The 23,091-nt window shown below is 40.8% G+C and overlaps 1 protein-coding gene across 1 annotated transcript in view; it reads right to left on the minus strand.

Moving 5' to 3' along the window:
- Nucleotides 1-325: 325 nt before the first annotated feature.
- Nucleotides 326-23,091, minus strand: part of TTBK2 (tau tubulin kinase 2) — an 81,432-nt gene continuing 58,666 nt past the window's right edge. The window contains exons 6-11 of the mRNA XM_060175712.1: nt 18,385-18,542; nt 17,524-17,740; nt 14,078-14,289; nt 11,062-11,650; nt 9,239-10,494; nt 326-6,900 (exon numbers count right to left, since the gene is read on the minus strand). Of these exons, the coding sequence (XP_060031695.1) occupies nt 6,438-6,900; nt 9,239-10,494; nt 11,062-11,650; nt 14,078-14,289; nt 17,524-17,740; nt 18,385-18,542 (2,895 nt within the window). The 3' untranslated portion in view covers nt 326-6,437. The remainder of the gene's footprint in view (nt 6,901-9,238; nt 10,495-11,061; nt 11,651-14,077; nt 14,290-17,523; nt 17,741-18,384; nt 18,543-23,091) is intronic.

A 23,091-nucleotide genomic window follows, 5' to 3' on the forward strand; every position in this document is an offset into this window, starting at 1 on the left:
ATGTTTCCCGTGGAGAAGGAAACAGGGAAACAGTAGGTCCAGCCAGAGACAGATGGGAGGTTGAATTAAGGTTTTAGTACTTTCAGTCTTAGTAAAGAGGAACGATCTCTTCATACCCCAGAATGCAGGTTGTGAGGGATACTGAACACTTAGTTCTTACTGAGTCCAGTACTACTTTTTCTAGATCCCTCTGGATCTGGTACTTCATTTACAGCAACACTTTCTGCTGCTTGTTGACCTTGTAACCTCTGGTACACTCTGTTGTTTTAGAAAAAAGGTATTTCCCATTCTTGAAATCCATACTATCACACAAAGGGAACTAGAGTTTGCATGCGGAATGAATATTTTATTACTAGATTATAAAAATAAAATACAAAATAATTTTAAAACAGAACTTAAAACACTGTACAAAGCTTTAATATGATACAAATGGTAAAATTAAATAAATAATTACACTGTTATGTACAGATGGCCTATACAAAAGCACTCCATGTTGCAGTCAACACTCTGTCCTTGGTTGCCTGAGGGAGAAAAACGTGCAAAGGGGGCAATGCCTCTGGAGGTATTAAAAAGAGCAATTTAGTCATTTTGATTTCATGAACAGAGGAAAAGGAGATAAATAGGGAATTATTCAAGTATTCTAAAGTCTATTCAAAGACTCACTGGTCTTGTTCAACAAGAGTTCTTCTGGCCTGTCATTCAAACAGACTTAAAGGCTGCCAATACAGTTCATAATTTTCAAGGTTCACATCTAATTCAAAACTATGTGCCCCTCCCCCTCCTCTTTTCCCTAAAAACTGTGAATCTGTAAGTGAACAGTGCAGTGTCATCAGTGTTGGCTCTTTCAGGAGCGGAGTCCAAGCCTGGGCCATCTGACGGGTCGTCTTTTTTATTCAGCTCACCAAATCCAATTTCAGGGCCCCTTGATTGGCACAGTCTTATGATTTTCTTTATCATTGAATTTCTGGATTTTTTTTTTTTTTATTTTAGTGAACTAACTTGGTGAGTAACTTTTAAAGTTTTTAGAAAAGTCCCAGGGGCCTTCTCCTCCCTGGGAAGCTCCCTAAAACAAAAACATTCAAGCTCCACTAGGCTTGTGGCTGAGTGAAGACCACCAGACAGACAGACTCCAGGCTCAGTGAAGTGCTGTGCGTGAATCTGTAAGAATTAAACTGTACAGTATAAGGGGGTGACACCTGATGTTTGTGACTGGGCAAGTGAGCACATAGGTCATGTGTATGTAACATGAAACATTGAAAAGAGAGGTAAAAGTAAAACCCCTACCCATCATTAGTGTGTGAAATCATGTATGTCATCAACAAATTCTACTCTCTAGAGACCAAAGAATCTGGAATTCCTGGCCTACAGTTTCTAAGAGACAAGTTGGAATTGTTAGCGATACAAACTACACCTACATTGTCACTTCCAATAAGCAGATCCTGGTTTAAAAAAAAAAAATCATGAAGGAAAGGTTTTGTTTTCTACCATGTCTCCTTAGGACCAAAGATTCAGCAAAGCCAAGGACATATTCAAATCCCTGAAGATATGTGATCACCTTTTCTATATTGTGTTTTGAAACTGTTGATAACCAGAAAGAAGGTAATTTTGATCTTGTCACAAATTTATTTTACATTCATATCATCTTTCCATGCCCAGCCAGAGATATCTCAGGGACTGTGGTATACAACATCCAAATGCCCCTTTAAATACATGAGGATCACAGCCTCATGGCCTGGAAATTACCTAAAAATGATGGAAATTCCCCGTATTCCTTTTGTCATTCTCCCTAGCAGTGTTGGCAATTCTGCAGGCTCCCATGACTACCTGGGTTAAATTTTTCATACTGCCAGAAGGACAACCCAAATCAAGAATACCCAGCGACAAGTTATTTTCACATTACTCCCATACCCTCCAGAGTTCTATCTGAGGAGGACAAGGAACTGGGATGTTCTAAACCACCACCTGAGGTTTTCAGGCACTACTTCCTCCCAACCTGAGAACAGGAGCTGTCTGTCATTCAGATCTCTACACACCCGTGGTTTTTCTGAACTTGGGTAAATAGTGATACCTGAGAACTAGCATAGTGGTTACATGTCTTAGTCCTATAATGCTTTTTAAAATTAAAAGAGCTAAGTAACTATTCTACAAGTAAATTGTTGACAGAGCCAAACTCAAGTTACACAGTGCACTGTCTACCATTCCATTGCCTCAATGCAACTGCTTCGGTGCAAACATCTCTCTCCTTTAGGTAAACACAACACAACTGTGGTAAGTATTCATAAACAGGATGGAAGGTTTCTAAAAGAGTGAATGAAAACTTAAATCCAAAACATTATCAACATGACACAAGAAATGCCCTTATCAAATGTGGCATTTGATAGGTATAAAAATGAAAAAAAAATTAATGTGAAAGCTTTGACTTTCAAGGTTAACTGTGGACTTCTTCACAAATAATTTTCAACTAGCCAGAGTAAGAGGCATTTTCCCCTAAATGACTTAATTCTGAATTCTAGGCATTGCTTTTCTTATCACTAGTTCCTAATGTTAGGTTAAGAATGTACAAAGTACAAAGAATCCTTTGCTCTTGGGGGGAAATAGCATCTGGTTTGAATTTAGCTACTGGGTACAGAAAAGAAGGATTGTTTTAACTGTCCGTGACTGGGTTTATGAAACATGCAGCAATGTATACTTTTCCTGTGGACTGAATGCAGCCATAGAAACACTTGCATTAAAAACCTGTGGCTTGGAAGGGATTTGATTCCTGAGGAATCTCAAATCCCCATCCTGACTAGGAACTTGATGGAAAGAGACACTGTACAACTAGTTCATGGGATTGGTGAGCAGCTGTTGAGTTTAGTACCATAAAGCAAATGATACAAAATAGATAATGACAACAGAGGCGCTTAATTGCCATGTTGTGCTTATTTAGGACTTAATTAGCTTGGCAACTTTTACAAAAAGCAAACAACAAAAACGTTCATTTCACAACATGCAATTCAGAAAATGGTAAAATGTGACTAAGTCACAGTCAACAAGGCCACCTTGCACACCAAGCTGAGAATGAGAACGCCAGCCTAAGACGAATCCAATGTTTGTAATTGGTACTTGAAGGTTAAACTTGGTGTGAGCCAATTTCCCTTCTTTGTGCACTATATATGAACATTCCATCTTTCTAAAATGTACACAAATAACATGTAATTTTAATACTCTGACCAATCTGTACCCCTTGGGCATCTGGCAGCATAATTCAGGAGGAAAGCTGCTGCTGATTCTCTCTTCTGCTCCACCCATGTAATTCCAGAAACTAGGCAAGGAAAAGTGCCACCAGGTAGCCATTTCATTGTGATAGGAGAAACCAGGAGGTTTTCAAAAGATTATCAAATGGGAATTTTAACTGCTCCACAGTACTTTCATACTAGTTGGACCTGACTTACTGGACATGTTCCTATCTCAGGTAGAATAACTGAACTGCTTTAAAATTAGTTAGAGGATCTAAATTTGTCACTGAAATCTGGAATATGCCATCACTAAGCAGCAAACAAAAATTAAAAATAAAGAACTAAAATAACAATAATGAACCAACTTGTTCTCTATATTATACTTTAAAACAAAACAAACAACAAATTCTTGTGCCAAAAGTGCTTTGCTTAGGGCTGCCAATTCTTCATTTTAGCCTGAGATAACTAAAAGCACAAACTCTGCTTTTAAAATCCATAAAGTACTTCTCTATGACAGTAGTTTTAAGTGGATCTACTAACACATAAGTATTCTGCTTCCTTTTGAAAAGTATCAGAGCAGAAACATCTTTGGTTAACTCTTTCCTCTACATGCAAAATGCAATGTTCACACACACATGAAGGTCATTTCTCGCCGGGTCTTGATGAGCTTGTCAGTGCTGTTTAGAAAAGCAGGCAACACAGTGGGAAAGTTGGGGGGAATGGCAGGAACAATAAAGGTAGAAAACATTCAGTTGCTATGTTGCCCTTATTGTCAGTTTTGACTGCTAGCAGAGAAATTTTGTAAGAAAATAACATATACAAATTGTAGCCTCAGCAGCTTTTCCCATGGTTACTACAAGCACATTCTGACTGGAAGGATCAGATGACTACTTTTAGTTGACTACTTTTAGCAGAAGTTAGCTAACACAACAAAGAACAAATGATTTCTTAATTGTAGTTTAACTTCCCACCACTCAAAAATGTGCAGTGAGAAAAAGCAGAACAATAATTTTAAGAGATTCCTTTAAAAATGCGTGTCAGACTCATGATTATCATCCCAGGTCGTCCACTTCAAGCATAAGGAACAGATTATGTGATTAACATCACAAATCTCTGAACCAGTATCACTAACATGTCCCAGTAATTTTTACTCCGATTAAAATCTTGTACAAATTAAAGGTAAATAGTCCATTTTGGCATGTTCAAGATTGCCAACTCTTGCATTATATACATGTCAAGAATTTATTTTCATAAAGTGAAGATAGGCAAAGCCCAGGTGTACACAAGGTACACAATAAAAAAGATTTCACTCATCTGTGATCTTGAAATTACAAATGGAGAATGATAAAGAATGAGTTTATATAAGCATATGTTTCTCTATATATTTATAAATATTTATATAATTTACCATCACGACATGCATGTAGTGTTATAGCAACTATGATACAATATAGTACAGAAGGGTTGGTCTTCCAATATTCTAGTCAGACAGCACAGAAGTCTTATCTATGCATTCCTCTGTAGTGCTTGAACCTGGAGATAAATGAGATCCCACACTATGCTATACTTCTTATGGGAGACTGTATATGCCTCAGTAGGGTTTTGAGGTTAATTTTTTTAAAAAGAGCTCAACACAGATAAAGAGAACAAGGTAGTAAGTTCAGTGCAGCTTCAGGGCAGCTTTGATGCAGCATTAGAATATGTTCCCTTGGTAAGGAAATATCTTTGTTTCTTTTTTCTTTTTTTTCCCCAACCCAACCATTTGGCAGCAAACACAAGGAGAAGCACAGATGTTTGCTAGAAGGCAAATTTCTACAGCAAGCAGACCAATTTACCTGACCTACATAAGGTCTTTACAACACAAAAGCACCTGCAGAGTATGGAAGAGCTCATATTTAAAGTCTAGTATAATCTAATTTTGCCTGATTCCTATTAGTGTAAGAATAAAATTAGAATAGGATACTCCTTACAGCTTTGTAAAGTGAGATTGCATAGAAATCAGGTCAAGAAGCCCAAATAGTCAAACTAAAGCGCAGGAGAAGCAGGTAGTAAAACACTAAAAAGTTAAATACTGAGCCTAGATTTATTTCCCCAGATCTTCATCCCTATTGGTTAAATGTGTAAAATACAATGTTGGAGGATTATAAACCAAAAATATACCTCATTTCTTTTTGTTTTTCCTAAATTTCTAAAAGCACAAAGTCACTTTTTACATCATTGCACTTCCCTGGTACCATGTTAGAGGTGGTTCTTACGAATGACTGGTCCCTAACTGACAGGAGGAAGCAAGGTCTACTCTTGTTAGCTCTTCAGGGAGAAACAAAGCAGGGGGAGAGGTTGAAGGTAATAGCCCCTACTCCGTTCTCACTTCCTAAAACACTGAAGTCTACAAAAAGGCTCTATTTAGACTTTTCCTTCCTCTGTCTAAGTCTATTTAGATGCATCCTTTTATTTTTTTTCCACAAAAATATACATATTTAAGAACCATCGGTCCAAAGAAAAATATTAGGGAACTAAGTAAAAGGTTATTGGGTTTGAAAAATCTCAGCACAGGCTACTAAAAACATAGTAGTGTGTCAAAAGAAGTATTCTGTTATTCAAAGAAGAGTGATCAGGTGTGAAACACAAACTTTTAAAAAAGTGAGTGAAATCCAGGGAGCGTACCAAGAAAGGGGTGAGCTCTCGAGATGGCAGGTGAGCACACCAGCCAAATAGTCATAAGCACTGGCAATCTGACAGCAGATCTCTTACACATTCTAATAGTGGAGCAATTCTAACTTTCCAAGGCTGGGAGTTTCTGAAGGAAAAAGATTTTAAAAAACAAGAAAGCCACGTTTCACTTTTGCTACATAATCTTTTGAGTAGAACCTTTAGAAAGTGAGCCAAACACCTTAGGGTCCCATTCCACCTCTGACCTTCAACTCTAGTTTCAAGGCAGCTTAAACCGAGGGTTCATTTAATGAGGTGCTTCCCTTTAAACTTTGATGGATTGCCCTTCCTATGCAAAGGCATTGTCTCCTGATCTGCTTGCTGTCTGCCTTGGGAAATTCCTTATCTTAGATTTATGTTTTCCTACAAATAAATTTCATGTTACTTTCTTTAGCAAGAAAAGATCAACACTGATTTTTTTTTTTTTTTTAAATAGACAGTACAGGGACACACATGCGTCAGGTAATAGGAGGAAGGTCTCACACCTTTCACAGAGATGTAGCTCACCTCCTATCTGCTCAGTTTACTGGCTGACTTACTCTTCCCTGGAGGAGCTTTTGTGTTGACCGAGTGGTGGTGGAGGCTGCTGGATCCTTTCAGGCCGTTCTTGCTGGGTTTGTAATGCTCCTGTTGGCAGGACCTCCTGGAGGAGGAAGATCCTGAGTGGCTGGGAGGTGACTTGCTTCTCCCCAGATGTGGGGATGAACTCCTCTGGTCATGGTGGGGCCTTCCAACCCTCGATGGGGAGGAACTAGATGTGCGAGGCAAGGAAGAGCTTCGAGGAGAGGCACTGGGACTCCTTCGAGGGACAACTGGACTCTTGGGTGGTGTTTTTGAATTGTGAGGGGTTCCTGGACTCTTGCACTGAGCAGTGCTCCGGGGTTTCTGAGATCCATTTTGAAGAATCTGGGCCAGGCGGGAGAATAGATCTGAGTCGGAATTGCTACTCCCTAGGACCTTATATCTGCGGAGTCTTAAAAGAAAAGAGAAGAATTACGTTTAATTTCCCATGTACCTAGAAAGTCACAATGTTCCAAAAATCATGTGCACTATATGAGTCAAAGCCAGGGAACACAAGAGACTGATTTACTCTTTCACACACCAGTTATATGATTCTGGGCCAAATGTTTAACTTTTCTTTGCTTTTAGTGGAATATTATCTGTCTCACAGTTATTAAGCAGCAATATGCAATATTAGTCAATCAGAAGCACTAAACTGTTAGTGCCTTTCCTTGTTTGTTTGTTTTTTTTTGCCTCCAGGGTTATTGCTGGGAGGCCATTTTCCCCCTTTTGTTGTCTTTGGTGTTTATCACTGTTGTTATTGCTATTGCTGTTGAATAGGAGAGTCATAGAGAGGGGAGTGGGAGAGAGGGGGAGAGAAAGACACCTGCTTCACTGGCCCCGGCTCCGCACCTACAGGGGAGTTGCCTCACAAGAGGTGAAGCAGGTCTGCAGGTGTCTATCTTTCTCTCCCCTTCTCTGTCTTTCCCTCCTCTCTCCATTTCTCTCTGTCCTATCCAACAACAATAACATCAATAACAACAACAATAATAACTACAATAAAACAACAAGGGCAACAAAAGGGAATAAATATTTTTTAAAAAATATTTATTTATTTCCTTTTGTCACCCTTGTTTTATTGTTATAGTTACTATTGTTGTTGTTATTGATGTCATTGTTGTTGGATAGGACAGAGAGAAACGGAGAGAGGAAGGGAAGACGGGGAGAGAAAGACAGACACCTGCAGACCTGCTTCACCGCCTGTGAAGAGACTCCCCTGCAGGTGGGGAGCCGGGGGCTCGAACCGGGATCCTTATGTCGGTCCTTGTGCTTTGCACCACGTGTGCTGAACCCACTGTGCCACCGCCCGGCTCCCGGGAATAAATATTTAAAAAAAGTAGACACACACTGTCAATCTATCTAGAACAGGCTATAGTTTTCATGTAAGTATATTCTGATTTTTCATCATATATTAAGACTGCCGTTTTTTTCTTTCTCCTCCAAGGGTTTAGATTATTGTACTATGAAAACATCACTTCCCATGTTTCCTTATTCAAACTATAATTACGTAAGGTCAAGTATGTCACAAGAATATTTCAATAACCAGGGGGCCGGGCGGTAGCATAGTGGGTTAAGCGCGTGGTGCAAAGCACAAGGACGGCATAACGATCCTGGTTCAAGCCCCCTGGCTTCCCCCCTGCAAGGGGTCACTTCACAAGCAGTGAAGCAGGTCTGCAGGTGTCTATCTCTCCCCCCTGTCTTCCCCTCCTCTCTCAATTTCAACAACAACAGCAACAACAATACTAATAACAATGATAAACAGCAAAGGCAACAAAAGGGGAAAAATAGCCTCCAGAAGCAGTGGATCTGTAGTGCAGGCACTAAGCCCCAGTGATAACCCTGGAGGTAAAAAAAAAAAAAAAAGAGTATTTCAATAACCAAGCATGCTATTATAGTAGATGTATTATTAAAGCAGTGTCTTAACTACACATGGCTGCATAGCTTGTCAGCCGTAGGGAATTTCCCTATAGGATTGTTTAATTCTTTATAATCATATAAACAGCACTACTATGAGGGCCCACTCATCAAATTATGGACATTATATTATTTACTAGAACTTGACATTATAGTGTAAGTTATAGACTAACAAAGCTAGAATTAATAAATATCTGCTATAAGCTAATAGGCACTACAAAAGCCCTGAATACAGACTTCCTTATATCCTCCTCCTCCTCCAAGGCAAAGGTTTCATATATATGTTTTTTTTCCTCCTGAATTATTGCTGAGGCTCGATGGTTGCACTACCAATCCACTGCTCCTAGAGGTCATTTTTCCCCTTTGTTGTTCATCATTGTTGTTATTATTGTTGTTGCTGTTATTGTTGGATGGGAGAGAAATCGAGAGAGGACAGGATGTCAGAGGGGGAGAGAAAGATAGACATCTGCAGACCTGCTTCACCGCTTGTAAAGTGACCCCTTTGCAGGTGGGGAGCCGGGGGCTCAAGCCTGGATCCCTGTGCCAGCCCTTGCTCTTCGCGCCATGTGCGCTAACCCACTGCGCCACCGCCCAGCCCCCAGGTTTCATCTACTTTATAGAAAAGGAATTTGAATTTCAACTGGTACAAAGTGGGAGAACTAAGAATTAAACTGGATCAAACTCAGTCCCTTCTTTTATACTGTACCTTAAGAATTGAGAAAAGCAAGAAAGGAAATAAACCACCAGAAGTAGGCAATGAAGAAATGAAGCCACTGGTATATTAAGAAGACAGAAAGAATGTCACCTATAACGCAAGATGGCATACCACACATTACCTGGCTTCTACTCCAGGCCGAGTGGGTGGCTTTCCTGGTGGTGGTCGTGGCAAGAATTGAGAAGTTGAGCTACTGACTTGTTCTGTGTTGACCCATGACACTGGTCTTGGGATTTTGCTCTTTCTGGACTGTGAGATGATGGGTGACAGAAAGTTGTCTTCAGTTGACCTGCTTAGGTGTGAGTCTACACCTAGTCTTGAAAAGGGTGTGAAGACTTCCTCTTCAGAAAAGTGAGCAGGAACAGTGGCTAATCTCTCCTCTAGCAATTTATCAGAGGCACTTGAGAGGTCCCCAAGGAGAGACTTGAGTTGCCTTTTCTCCACCAGAAGTCTGACTAGATCTGGCTGATAGGCTTTCTTTTGGAGGAGTTTTTCTTTTGCAGAGACTGGAGAGGATGATTCAAAAGATGAGTCTGTCTCTAGTGCTAAAACAGGGATTCGACTGTGTCTAGGTACAAAGGATGACCTAACCACATCTTTCCGGGGTGGGGGACAATGTTCATTCTCAGAAACACAATGAAACAGCTCTCCATTTCTAGGGGCATTTTTCTCTTTACCCTCTTGGTGCAAAAAAGTAGAGGGGTCTCGGGGATGACTGGGCAAGTCTTCATTCTTTCTGTCATCATCCTTAGGCATTTTACCTTTTTGCGCTGTCGCCCCTTGGCCCACCTCTCCTTCAACATGGGGCTCAGTAGCTCGTGGAGGAATTTCTGAGCTTCCAACTGCCACAATCTCATGATTTCTGTCTTGGTTTGGCACAACACTAAAAGTCTGTGTCTTTGTCACATCAAGAGGTTCACTAGTAGCTGACCGGTCTTTTTCCAGAGTTACCAAATCTCCTGGAAGAGAGGAGATCTCAATGTGCTGTCCTTTACTTAATTTCTCCACTTCATTTTCTGACCCTAGGAGAATGCTTTTCTCCTCAGTTTCCCTAGGCAGACGTTCGAATTCTTTCTCAGCCAATCTGCTCTGGTCTGGGAGGTCTTTTGGTTCCAGGTCTTGGGATCTGTCACACTCTCTAACGCTGGTTAACATGTCATGACTAGTATGGTTGATCTGAAGTCCCAAGTCTGTTCTGCTTCCCCCACTAGGAGGTTCTCCATCTGTCACAACCAAGCCAGAGAAGTTGTCCCTTGGAGAATACAGTTCCATGGTGGGCTCCATGGGCTGAAGATCTTTCTTCTCTGGATGCTGGCCATAGTGGAAGCTTCCTGAAGTTGACTGTGTAGATGCTACAGAAGGCCTAGGAATTGTAATCTGCAGAAAAAGGTCATAGGAAAAAAAGGAAAAAAAAGAAAATCAAAGTGCAATCTTGTAGCATGTAAGTGAATATTCATAATCTGATATTTAATAACAAATTCTAACTTATAAGAGGAATACAGATATCAATCAGATCTGTCCATTTTATACTTACAGTGAGCAACTCTACATAAATTTACATGGTACCCAACCTCCTATCCAGGAAACACACAGAACAGTCTTCCTTTAGGGTCATCCTCACTCTTTTCTGGGAGATGGTGAAGTGGATAAAGCATTGGATTCTCAAGCATGAGGTCCTGAGTTCAATCACCAGCAGCACATGTACCCGAGTGATGTCTGGTTCTTTCTCTCTCTCCTTCTATCTTCATGAATAAATAAATTTAAAAAAATGTTTCATAGAGGAACACTGACTATTGAATTTAGCCCAGACATTATTACATATTACATATACCTATTTGCCAAGTATAAGCTTCTGTTGAAGAATCTTAGCTGACCAACTGTTAATCCTTTCATAATAGCACCTAGAATACAAAACAAGAGCCAAGTGCCAGGAATATGTCTTACCGCTGTGAGGGGTCCTTCTGCTTGTGCCTCCATTGGACTTGTTGGTGTCACTGCTATAAACTGACTCGCAGTTCCAGCCTGGAGTTCTAACCTATCTGTGTATTGTTCTGAAACAGCAATCGCAGGACACTCCTCGGAAACTGCTAAGACCACACCTGGAGTTTCTTTTTTTAAAGGATCATCTTCTGCTCCAGGGCCCAATTGGAGCTTTTCATCTTGAGGAGATTCCTCTAGGACTTGAAGCACTTCAGGCTCTTCATCAGAAGGACTTGCAGTTGTTTTATGGCCTAAAGCCTCATTTGTCCTAAAATCTCGAAGGTCCTGCTCCTTATCCACGATCACCCACTCTTTAGAATCCACCTCCTGCTTGCAAGAGCTCAGGTTAACAGCAATAAACCCATTGCTGCCACCACCATCTGCCTGCTCAGGAGTGTTGGCAGAAGCAGGCTTGGAAGCATCTGGAAGATATTCTTCATCATAGTGCCAGATGTGATCAGCACGGGTCACAGCAGGAACACAGGGCTTATGAAGCAGAGTAGGGAGAAGAGACTCTTTTCCTGCACTGGATTCTTTCTGCTTTTTCTCCAGGCTTTAAAAAAGAAAAGAAAAAAGTTACTCAATAGTCCTAATGAGATATTTACTAAAAAAAAAAAAAAAAACTAAGTTGTATGTAGAACTAATATTCACATGCTGAGGAGAAAAAGGTAGGGTAGCACAATGAGTTTCACAGGTTGCTAATGTTCTTCTCCGCCTAACTTAGTCCTATTTGGAAGATGAGGGTCATAGGAGGATGTCTTTGTTGTTCCAGGGCCAAAACCTAACTGAGTTGACTTAATATGACAGTCCACCTTTGCTTTGCCACGTCAATCATACTGCCCTCTGTTCTCTCTGAGGAACAGAGGAACAAGTTACCCAGTGGGTGTTTTTTTTCCTCGCCATAAGTCCTACAAAAGGAAATGAATAGGGTGAATGGAGATGTGGAAAACTGAGAAATGTTGCACATGTACAAACTACTGTATTTTATTGTTGACTATTAACCTTTAATAAAGAAATTTTATAAAAAGGAAATGAATAAACAAAGTTATCATCTTCTGGTTTTGTTTTGTCTTTACAGGTGAGTGTTAAGTGTATACTTATTGAAGTAAACTTCTTCAAAGGTAGGTTCTCTAGAAGGAAGAAGGTGAGGGCTGGGCGGTAGCACCGCAGGTTAAGCGCACATGGTGCAAAGTGCAAGGACTGGCATAAGGATCCTGGTTCGAGCCCCCGGCTCCCTACCTGTAGGGGGGTCGCTTCACAGAAGCAGGTATCTATCTTTCTCTCCCCCTGTCTTCCCCTCCTCTCTCGATTTCTCTCTGTCCTATCCAGCAACAATGACAGCGATAACAACAACAATGATAAACAACAATGGCAACAAAAGGGAAAAAATAGCCTCCAGGAGCAGTGGATTCATAGTGCAGGCACTGAGCCCTAGCAATAACCCTGGAAACCCAGATAAATAAATAAATAAATAAATAAATAAATAAATAAATAAATAAATAAATAAATAAAAGGAAGAAGGCATTGGGAGTTGGTTAACCATGCTCAGAAGCACACAGGGGTCCATTCTGGTGGTGGTGGAGGGGTGTGACGAGTTTGGAGGTGGTCTGGGGAAAGTTTCAAGAGTATATTTTCAGTTTTGTTGGAATAAAGGACAGTTGACAGATGAAACTATTTGCCAACTATTTGAGGAACAACCAAGTGTGACTACTGATATAGGCTGTGCTGGCTTCTGAGAACTGATCTCATGTGTGGATAAGTAGTTTTAAGAAACACACTTTTCGGGGGTCGGGTGGTAGCGCAGCGGGTTAAGCACACGTGGCGCAAAGCACAAGGACTGGCATAAGGACACTGGTTCGAGCCCCCTGGCTCCCCACCTACAGTGGAGTTGCTTCACAAGTGGTGAAGTAGGTCTGCAGGTGTCTATCTTTCTCTCCCTGTCTTCCCCTCCTCTCTCCACTTCTCTCTGTCCTATCCAACAACAAATGACATCAACAACAACAATAACTACAACAAGGCTACAACAACAAGGGCAACAAAAGGGGGAAAAAGGTGGCCTCCAGGAGCAGTGGATTCGTAGTGCAGGCACGAATTTGTAGTTATGCAAACAGGGGCTCTAAGCTGCCAGTTCAATCCCTGGCACCACCAAAAGTCAGAGTTGAGTAGTGTTCTGATAAAACTAATTAATGAAAAGGGGGAGGGGGCACAGTGGTTATGCAAAAGACTTTTAAAAAAAATATTTACTTATTTATTCCCTTTTGTTGCCCTTGTTGTACAAAAGACTTATGTGAGGGTCTGAGGCTCCATGTTCTATCTCCAACACTAACATACACCAGAGCTGAGCGATATGCTAATCTCTCTAATTAAAGTAAATTATACGAATAAACATATATTATATACTAAATAAATCATATATATGTGTGTGTATACTATACACATTTAACTTGTATTAATATTTACAAGTAACCAGTTGGGAGTTGGGCAGTAGCGCAGCGTGTTAAGCGCACGTGGCATGAGGTGCAAGGACCTGCATAAGGATCCCAGTTCGAGCCCCCGACTCCCCACCTGCAAGGGAGTCACTTTACAAGCAGTGAAGCAGTCTGCAGGTGTCTATCTTTCTCTCCCCCTCTCTGTTCTCCCCTCCTCTTAGCATTTCTCTCTGTCCTATCCAACAATGACAATATCAAAAAAAAACAACTAGGGCAACAAAAGGGAATAAATAAATAATACAAAAAAAGAGAACCAGTTTTCTCTTTTAGCTCTCAAATTTTCCAGGCTATATTATAAAATTTATAGCATTAGAAGAAAATTCACACTAAAATCATAATAATCATTATAAACATGACTTAAAACTGAAGCTTAATCAAGTCAATGTTACAAAGATATAAAAATGTTCCATTTGAAAGATGTTACATAACAGAAGCGAGTATCAATAACAGTATCTACATTGTTTCAAAAAAAAAGAAAAACTGTTTTATACCAGGTCTCAAGAAACTTGTCAGTATCTGGCTTCGGCTCTAGCGTCAGACGTTTTTCCAGCTCAAAGCTGTGGATGGAACGTAACTTGCGCACCAGTGGAACTTCTCTGTCTGGCTGAGTAATCTCTGAGCGTACGCGAACTGGTGAGCCCAGGCTCGGAGCATTCATGATACCATTTGCTTGACCATGGCTATTCTCTTCTTCAGTAGCAGCCTAGACAAAATTTAAAAGAAAACCATAAAAATCATTCCAATTAGTATACATGGGAAGAATCATTAAAGTTTCTCAAAATAGTGTATCTGGGACGTGTTTTTAAAGATTTGGATGTTTTGGTTACTTTACTTCATTTTGCATCTCTTTTCTTTTTTTTTTTTTAAATACTTACCTTAGATCGAGAAGATTCAAACTTTCTTTTTTTTAAATTTTATTTTTGAGTGAGATGCAGAGAGAGAAAGACATAAAGATAAACACCAGAGCACCGCACAGCTCTGGCTTATTGTAGTGCAGGGAATTGAACCTGGGACTTCAGAGCCCCAGGTACGAGAGTGTCTTTGCATAACCATTATGCTATTTATCCCCACCCTTCTTTTTTTTTTTATTTTAAAATATTTATTTTATTTATTTATTCCCTTTTGTTGCCCTTGTTGTTTTATTGTTGTAGTTATTATTGTTGTTGTCGTTGTTGGATAGGACAGAGAGAAATGGAGAGAGGAGGGGAAGACAGAGAGGAGGAGAGAAAGACAGACACCTGAAGACCTGCTTCACCGCCTGTGAAGCGACTCCCCTGCAGGTGGGGAGCCGGGGTTCGAACCGGGATCCTTATGCCAGTCCTTGTGCTCTGCGCCACCTGCGCTTAACCCGCTGCGCTACAGCCCGACTCCCCCCACCCTTCTTTCTTTTATTTAAAGATTTTATTTATTTATTCATGAGAAATGATAGGAGAGAAAGAACCAGACATCACTGAGGTGATGTACATGTGCTGCTGGGAATTGAACTCGGGACCTCATGCCTAAGAATCGAAAGCCTTATCCAGTGCACCACCTCTCAAACCACCTTTTTTTTTTTTTTTTTTTTTTAGATTTTTAAAAATATTTATTTCATTTTTGTTTCTCTTACTTTTACTGTTGTTGTAGTTATTATTGTTGTTGATGTTGTTGGTGGATAGGACAGAGAGAAATGGAGAGAGGAGGGGAAGACAGAGAGGGGGAGAGAAAGACAGACACCTGTAGACCTGCTTCACCACCTGTGAAGGGAACCCCCTACAGGTGGGGAGCCAGGGGTTCAAACCGGGATCCTTACACTGGCCCTTGAGCTTTGCGCCATGTACGCTTAACCCGCTGCGCTACCGCCAACTCCCCCAAACCACCTTTTTTGAAAAAATATTTTTATTTATTTATTATTGAGTAGAGACAGAGAGAAATTGAGAAGGATGGTGAGATAGTGAGGGAGAAAGACAAGAGAGACGATTGCAGTCCTGTTTCACCACTTCGGAAGCTTTCCCCCTGCAGATAGGGACCAGGGACTTGAACCTGGGTCCTTATTCACTGTAATGTGAGTGCTTAACCATGTGCGCCACCACCTGACCCCAACCCTTTTGAGTTTTCTTCATTAGTCTCAATTCTGTTATATTTTTGGTACAAAGATCAACAATTTAAAATACCTGGTGATCTTGTCACTTTGCACTATGCCTAACTAGATGACTGAAGAACCTCATTCAATTAAACTCAAACTGAAACCTGGAAAGGACCAATTTCCTAACAGGTAGGAGAGTTTACCACGCCTGAATACCCTTATTAACACAAGAAAGCCTGGAGCTAGAAGAAGAAGGCTGAAGGCTGATCATAGGGCAAAGAAAGATAGCATAATGGTTATGCAAAGACTTTCACACCTGAGGTTCCAAAGTCACAGGTGCAATCCCCTGTGGCACCATAACCAAAGCTGATCAGCACTTCAGTTAAAAACAAACAATGCATATAAATAAACAAACAAACAAAAAACTGATCATGAAGCAGCCTAGAAGAAAGAGGATCATAAGAACCAATGCAGCAGACACAACTATCGGGAATTAAAACTCAAGTCAGCAGTGGGAGAGAGAAGGAAAAAAAGTCTGTGACATGTATTCTGGTCAGGGACCCTCAAGATGATGCTGAACTGTTCTCAAACTGGGGCATACTCTGGCTACCAGCAGGAGATAGCTTTCTCTGAAGCCAGAGGTGAACAAGAAGGAAGGTTAACTGGGAAATGTTATGCATCTACAAATTATTGTATTTACTGTTGAATGTAAAACATTAATTCCCCAATAAAGAAATTTAAAAAAGGAAGGTTTCCCAAATCCTTTTGATTTCAACCAATTACTGAATAACATATGAAGGACACATGAAATGGAATGCAACAGTGACTAAAGGGTCAGTAGAGGACAGGGTAGGTAGCATCAGGTTATGTAAACAGAATCTCAGGCCTGAGGCTCTGAAGTCCCCAGTTCAATCTCCCACACCACCATAGACCAGAGGTAAGCAGTGCTCTGGTTAAAAAAAAAAAAAAAAAAAACCACAGCAGAAATGATATTAATTAAAAATAATTTTAAAAAAAACTCAAGATTTCAGTTATCAAATATTCAGATATATATGCATGAAATGTTTAAACAAAGGTCTGCTTATTACAGAATCATAGGGCAAAATATATACCTGAAAGCAAAAGTACATAAGAGTCTGCAGTGAGTAACCGCAACACTTCATCTGCACTATTCCAGCCTTCAGGACCATAATGGTTCAACAATTTGTTTGGCTTTGTATGTTAACTCTCTTTTCAGCCACCAGGTTCCAGATGCCAGCATGGTGCCGACCAGGCTTCCCTGGACAGACGACCCCACCAATGTGTTCTGGAGCTCCGCTTCCCCAGAGCCCCACCCTACTAGGAAAAGAGAGAGGCAGGCTGGGAGTATGGATCGACCAGTCAACGCCCATGTTTAGCGAGGAAGCAATTACAGAAGCCAGACCTTCCACCTTCTGCAACCCACAATGACCTTGGGTCCATACTCCCAGAGGGATAGAGAATAGGAAAGCTATCAGGGGAGGGGATGGGATATAGAGATCTGGTGGTGGGAATTGTATGGAGTTGTACCCCTCCTATCCTACAGTTTTGTTAATGTCTCCTTTTTAAAATAAATAAATTTTTAAAAAAAAGAAGAAATTAAGAAAAAAAAGAAAGAAGATTAATGCTTGTTATCCAAACATGAATATTACGGGGGAAATTAACCAAAATATGGGAATCATAAATACATAAATAACTAGTAATATAAAGTTCTATCTACTTATCATTCAAAATTAAGCCATATGACACTCTGCCATATCAGTAGGAGAAAAATATTAAGTAAAATAGAGATATCACTTCTTAAAATATATAAGCATGCTGAAATATACACTTTACAAAAGAAAAAAAAATACACACTTTACAAATCCCAAGCTTTATCTTGTTCCTGTTGGCATCCATCTCTTCCCACACGTCCTTCTCCTGTGGACGAGGCTGTCCCAGAGATCCAGGCAATTTGTCTGGTGACACACCAACAGGGATGCCATTCTCCCCATCACTAAGCTGTTCATCTGGGAATACTTCATCTGTATTTTCTCGAAGTAAATCTCCTGGGATGGGAGTGGCATTGGCAATTCTAAAAAAAAAAAAAAAAAAAAGGAGGGATAGGGAAAGATAAAACTTAAAGCAGCAGCATCAAATTAGCATGGGATAGTCTTACACTTTATAAGCTCAGTACTCCTCTGGCTCAAGTCATTTCTCCAGTGGCAAAGTGCTATTTTCACTCAATCCTACTTTTCCCTCAATCGTTCATGCTTCAGCATAGTGACACACACTTCTAGAACTCTCATCCTTTCTACACAGGCTCATGTTCATATAGATCAGGTTCTTCTCTGCATGTATCCTCTCATTTTCTCTTTTAAAAAATTTTAAATTATTTTTTGGATAGAGACAGAGAGAAATTGGGATGGAAGGGGAAAACGGGGAGAGCGGGAGAGAGAGAGACTCCTATAGCACTGCTTCACTTCCTGGGAAGTTTCTCACTGCAGGTGGGGGCCAGGGTCTTGAACCTGGGGAACACATTTGCTCAACCAGGTGCACCACTGCCTGCCCCCTTATTCTCTCATTTTCATTCCTTATGTTATTATTTTCTTTGTACTCCTGTAACTCTGATTCACACCAAGAGTTTGAGATATATAGAGAAAAATTCCTTTCCAGAACAATTTTGCTAAAACAACACAGCTAGGAAAGACACTTCTAAATGATCTGTTTAAGACAAACCCAATTGCTGCAGGGGTCAGACGAGTGTGCAGCTGAGGTGTGGTAGAAGTAGTGGTGGTGGTTAGGGAGCCATCAGTTCCAGTCTTCTCCCAGTCAAAAGGGTCGCTCTCAAGTACTCCATGAATTTTGATACTCTTGTCAAACACAGATGTAAGAAGCTAAATCATAAAGAAATAAACAAACACAAGCAGAGTTAAGTCAATAGTAAAGCATAATCACTTTGTTTTATGAGAAAGTACATCATAAATGGCCCGTCTGGTCAGTATCACACCACCTAGTCATCTGGGGCCCTAGTTAGGGAACCCTTGGATTCCCAAACACATATGATGGGCCTAGACCTCTAAAGGGTCCCTCTCTCCAATACCACTGGTCGTTTCCATAAGGAACAGAGTCTTGTGGGCCCTTCCAGGACCTGGGCTTTACCATAAAGCAATGATGGTAGGGATAGCCCCAGTCTCCGAAGAGATGCTAGGGGTATTCTGCCCTGCCACTCGAAAAAGACTGGTACTGAAATGAATGCAGCCTGCAATGTTCCTCAGATGTGACCATGAGCTATAAGCTCAGACCAATAGGGACTTAGAGGTTACACAGGCTCTAGTGAACCCCCCCAACTTTTCATATGAACTATTCTAGCCTTAAGATTCATGATTAGTCAACAATTTGTCTGGTTTTATATGTTAACTCTTTTTTCAGCCACCAGGTTCCAGATGCTAGCATGATGCCAACTGGACTTCCCTGGTCAGAGGACCCCACCAATGTGTCCTGGAGCTCTAGGGAAAGAGAGAGGCAGGCTGGGAGTATGGATCAACCTGTCAACGCCCATGTTGAGCAGGGAAGCAATTACAGAAGCCAGACCTTCTACCTTCTGCACCCCATAGTGACCTTGAGTCCATATTCCCAGAGGGATAAAGAATAGGAAAGCTACCAGGGATGGGATGGAATACGGAGTTCTGGTGGTAGGAATTGTGCGGAGTTGTTCCCCTCTTATTCTATGTTTTTTGTCGGTATTTCTTTTTTATAAATAAAAATTAAAAAAAAAAAACTTTCCAGTTTATGGTGCTCCCAACTGGTGGCAGGGGCTTGAACCTGGGTCTTTGAGCAGTTAAAGTGTGTGCTCTACCAAGTGAGTCATTCCCTGGTCCTCCTCTACTTCTTTTAATTAATAATACACTTTTTTTTGGCCACCAGGGTTATCACTGTACAGGCCTGCAGTATGAATCCACTGCTTCAACAGCTCTCTCCCCTTCCTCCCCTCCCCCCTTTTCTTTCTTCTCTTTCTTATTTTCCTTCTATAAGACAGAGATAAATTAAAAAGGAATGGGAAGTAGAGGGGGAGAAAGAGACACACCTGCAGCACAGCCTCACTGCTCGTGAAGCTGCCCCTGCTGCAGGTGGTGCCCACACATATGCTCTTCATTTTGCTTCTAATACCTGCCCCTCATTTATCTTGCTCTTCCTGTGGCTCAAATAGTCTCATTATTTAGAGTTTGACTTAAACGGAAGCTTAAAGCAAGCTTCTTCTATATTTACTCTGTAGCTCAACCTCTTCTCTGCTTCACAAAGAATTCATTAATGTATTCTGACAAAACTGAACTCCAATGTTATCAAAGTCAGGGAATTTTTCCTAAATATCTTGGACAGGAGACTGTTGGACAAGCAAAGAGTGAATTCAATTTAATTAATATTTGTTGAAAATGTTGTCAGGCAGAGTGCCAGGACAGTGTGGGATTAAAAAAATAAAATGGGAGTCGGGCTGTAGCGCAGCGGGTTAAGCGCAGGTGGCGCAAAGCACAAGGACTGGCATAAGGATCCCGGTTCGAACCCCGGCTCCCCACCTGCAGGGGAGTCGCTTCACAGGCAGTGAAGCAGGTCTGCAGGTGTCTGTCTTTCCTCCTCTGTCTTCCCCTCCTCTCTCCATTTCTCTCTGTCCTATCCAACAACAACAACAATAATAACTACAACAATAAGACAACAAGGGCAACAAAAGGGAATAAATAAATAAAATAAATATAAAATAAAATAAAATAAAATAAAACAGGTCTCTCCCTCCAGGATTTAAAAGCCATCTGGAAAACAGAGATATACATAAATACTAAGTGGAGATAAACAGATAGAATTTCCCAAAACACAGTCACATTTCCCAAACACAAATGTCAGCCTTTACTCTAAATGAGGCATGCATAAAAGAGTCCTTCCTGGTAGTGTGAAAAACAACTTTCTTCAGGTCTACACCTACAGTCAAGAGTGAGTAGTAGCAAGCGACCAGAAGAGGTTTTCGGCATGTGCAACTTGTTAAGGCAATAATGTTCTGTAGTTGAAAAAATGTATAAAACAGACATTCAGGGGCTGGATAGTGGCGCACCAAGTTGACAGCAATAATAAAATCTGCAAGGACCAGGGTTCAAACCCCCAGTTATCACCTACAGAGGTCAGCTTCATGATTGGTGAAGCAGTGCTGCAGGTATTTCTCTCTCTCCCCTCTTTACGTCCTCCACCCATCAATCACTGTCTAGCACTGCTTCACTGCACACACACACACACACACATGCACATGTAAAAAATAGACATTCAGTAGTTAATGGAAAATATATACCTTAAAGCAAAAGTGCAATAGTCTGCAGTGACTCAATAGCAAGTAGAAAGACCCAAAAAGGGTACCATAAAGTGCTTAATCAAATATTTTCTACTTAGACCTAGATATCCTCACCTTCTTCCTACTTCTCTCAATCACTCTAAATCCAACTGTGTCAGAGAAAGTAAGGACTACAAAAGCTGGATTAGGGCAAGTGAGTGGCACATTTTAATGATGGCCCTTTTGGTCACTACTGGTCCACCCCATCATCCAGGGCCCTAATCAGGGAATCCTGGGATTCTCACATAGATATGATGGGCCTAGACCTCTAACAGATCCCTCTCTCCACTATCACTGATCATCTCCAACAGGAACATCATAAACCCTCTTATGAGCCTCTACAGGCCCTTGCCCTCAATGTAGAACAACAGTGGTAGAAGTTGCCCCACTCTGAAGGGAGGCTGGGTCAATATACTCTGTCACTCGAGGAAGGCTGGTCCTGAAGTAAGTGCAGTCTAGAATGTTCCTAGCTATGACCATAGAATGCGAGCTCAGACTGTCTGGGATGCAGAGGTTACATAGGCCCATGGGATAAATATGAATAGACATGAGCCCTACGTAAGATCAATGGGGTTTTCAGTTAATGGTATTTATATACTTTCCCCATATTTGGGAGCTACTCTTTGCCCTTATCTAGCTTTCTAAATCCTATCCTCTCAACTCTGACAACATCTACTCAGACAGTACTTTTAGCCCACCTGCATGTTAGCTACTGGGCTCAGGCGAAAATCAGTAAACTCATGGGTCCCTTAGAATATACCTAAAATAGATTTTCTAGCTTCTTCCAAAATGAAGACTCCAAATCTTGTCTGCTATATTCTTACTTTTAGTTTCCTGATTATTAAAACAGTTTGTTCTGCTTTATATCTTAATGCATTTTTTCATCCACCAAGTTACAGGTACTACCATGTCACCAACCTGACTGCCCTGTGCAGATGACCTCACCAATGTGTCCTGAAACCCCACCTCCCCATAGCTCTTCCCCATTTGGAAAAGACAGAAACAAGCTGAGGTCATAGACTGACCTGTCAACACCCATGGAGAAGCAATTACAGAAGCCAGACCTCCCATCTGCTGCACCCCATAAAGTCTATATTCCCAGAGGGATAAAGAATAGGGAACCTTCCAGTGGAGGGGATGGGATATGAATTGTACCCCTCTTATCCCACAATCTTGTTGACCATTATTAAATCACTAATAAGAAAAAAATACAAAGTACATCCTTTAATACTTTGATTATAAAACACATTAAATTTGGTCTTGTCTGGTAGTAAACAAAACTGAAGTCCTCTGATATAACCAGGGAAGCAGTCTACACACAATGCCAGTATGTCTTTTTCTTGTGGTTAAAGATTTATTGTTGCTTTAGCTACACTTTTTAAAAAAAGTTTTTATTTATAAAAAGGAAACAATGACAAAAACCATAGGCTAAGAGGGGCACAACTCCACACAGTTCCCACCACCAGAATCCCGTATCCCCTCCCTCCCCTGATAGCTTTCCTGTTCTTTCTGTTCAGTGAGGAACTGTTAGTTTGTTTTTACCAGGGCTCTGCTCAGCTCTAGCTTCCAGTGGTACAGGGGACTGAACCTGGGACTTTGTAGACTCAGACATGAGAATCTCTTTGCATAACCATTATAATATCTCATCTCCTCCTACCCAGTGAGGAATTTTAAATTTTGAAAGAAGGGTGCTTAAGACACAAATTCCAAACTAGAAAAATCAACCACATGAATAGCATTAGTTCACAAAAGCATTCAGATGAAAAAAAAGAGTAATTTTCTCAAAATGAACATGATTGCAGGCTGTGAGGAAAGCAAAAGATAGAAGCTGAAAAGCCCAGATCTTACTGGGACTTGGCATCATATTGTCACTAGTTATCAAAACAGTCACCAACATCATCTTTTCCTAATTATCCTTCTCTGATGCTAATTCCCTCTGCGTCTATTCACTGCTTATGAAATATCGGAAATCAAGAGAGAAGCTAATTAAATATACAATCCATGAAACAAAGTTCTATCCTTGCCTTCTTCCTCCCCATAACAGAGTAAGTACAATATTTTGTTTTGGTAAGAAA

This window comes from Erinaceus europaeus, chromosome 16, assembly GCF_950295315.1.
Source record: "Erinaceus europaeus chromosome 16, mEriEur2.1, whole genome shotgun sequence".
In the NCBI taxonomy this organism is placed as follows: domain Eukaryota; kingdom Metazoa; phylum Chordata; class Mammalia; order Eulipotyphla; family Erinaceidae; genus Erinaceus; species Erinaceus europaeus.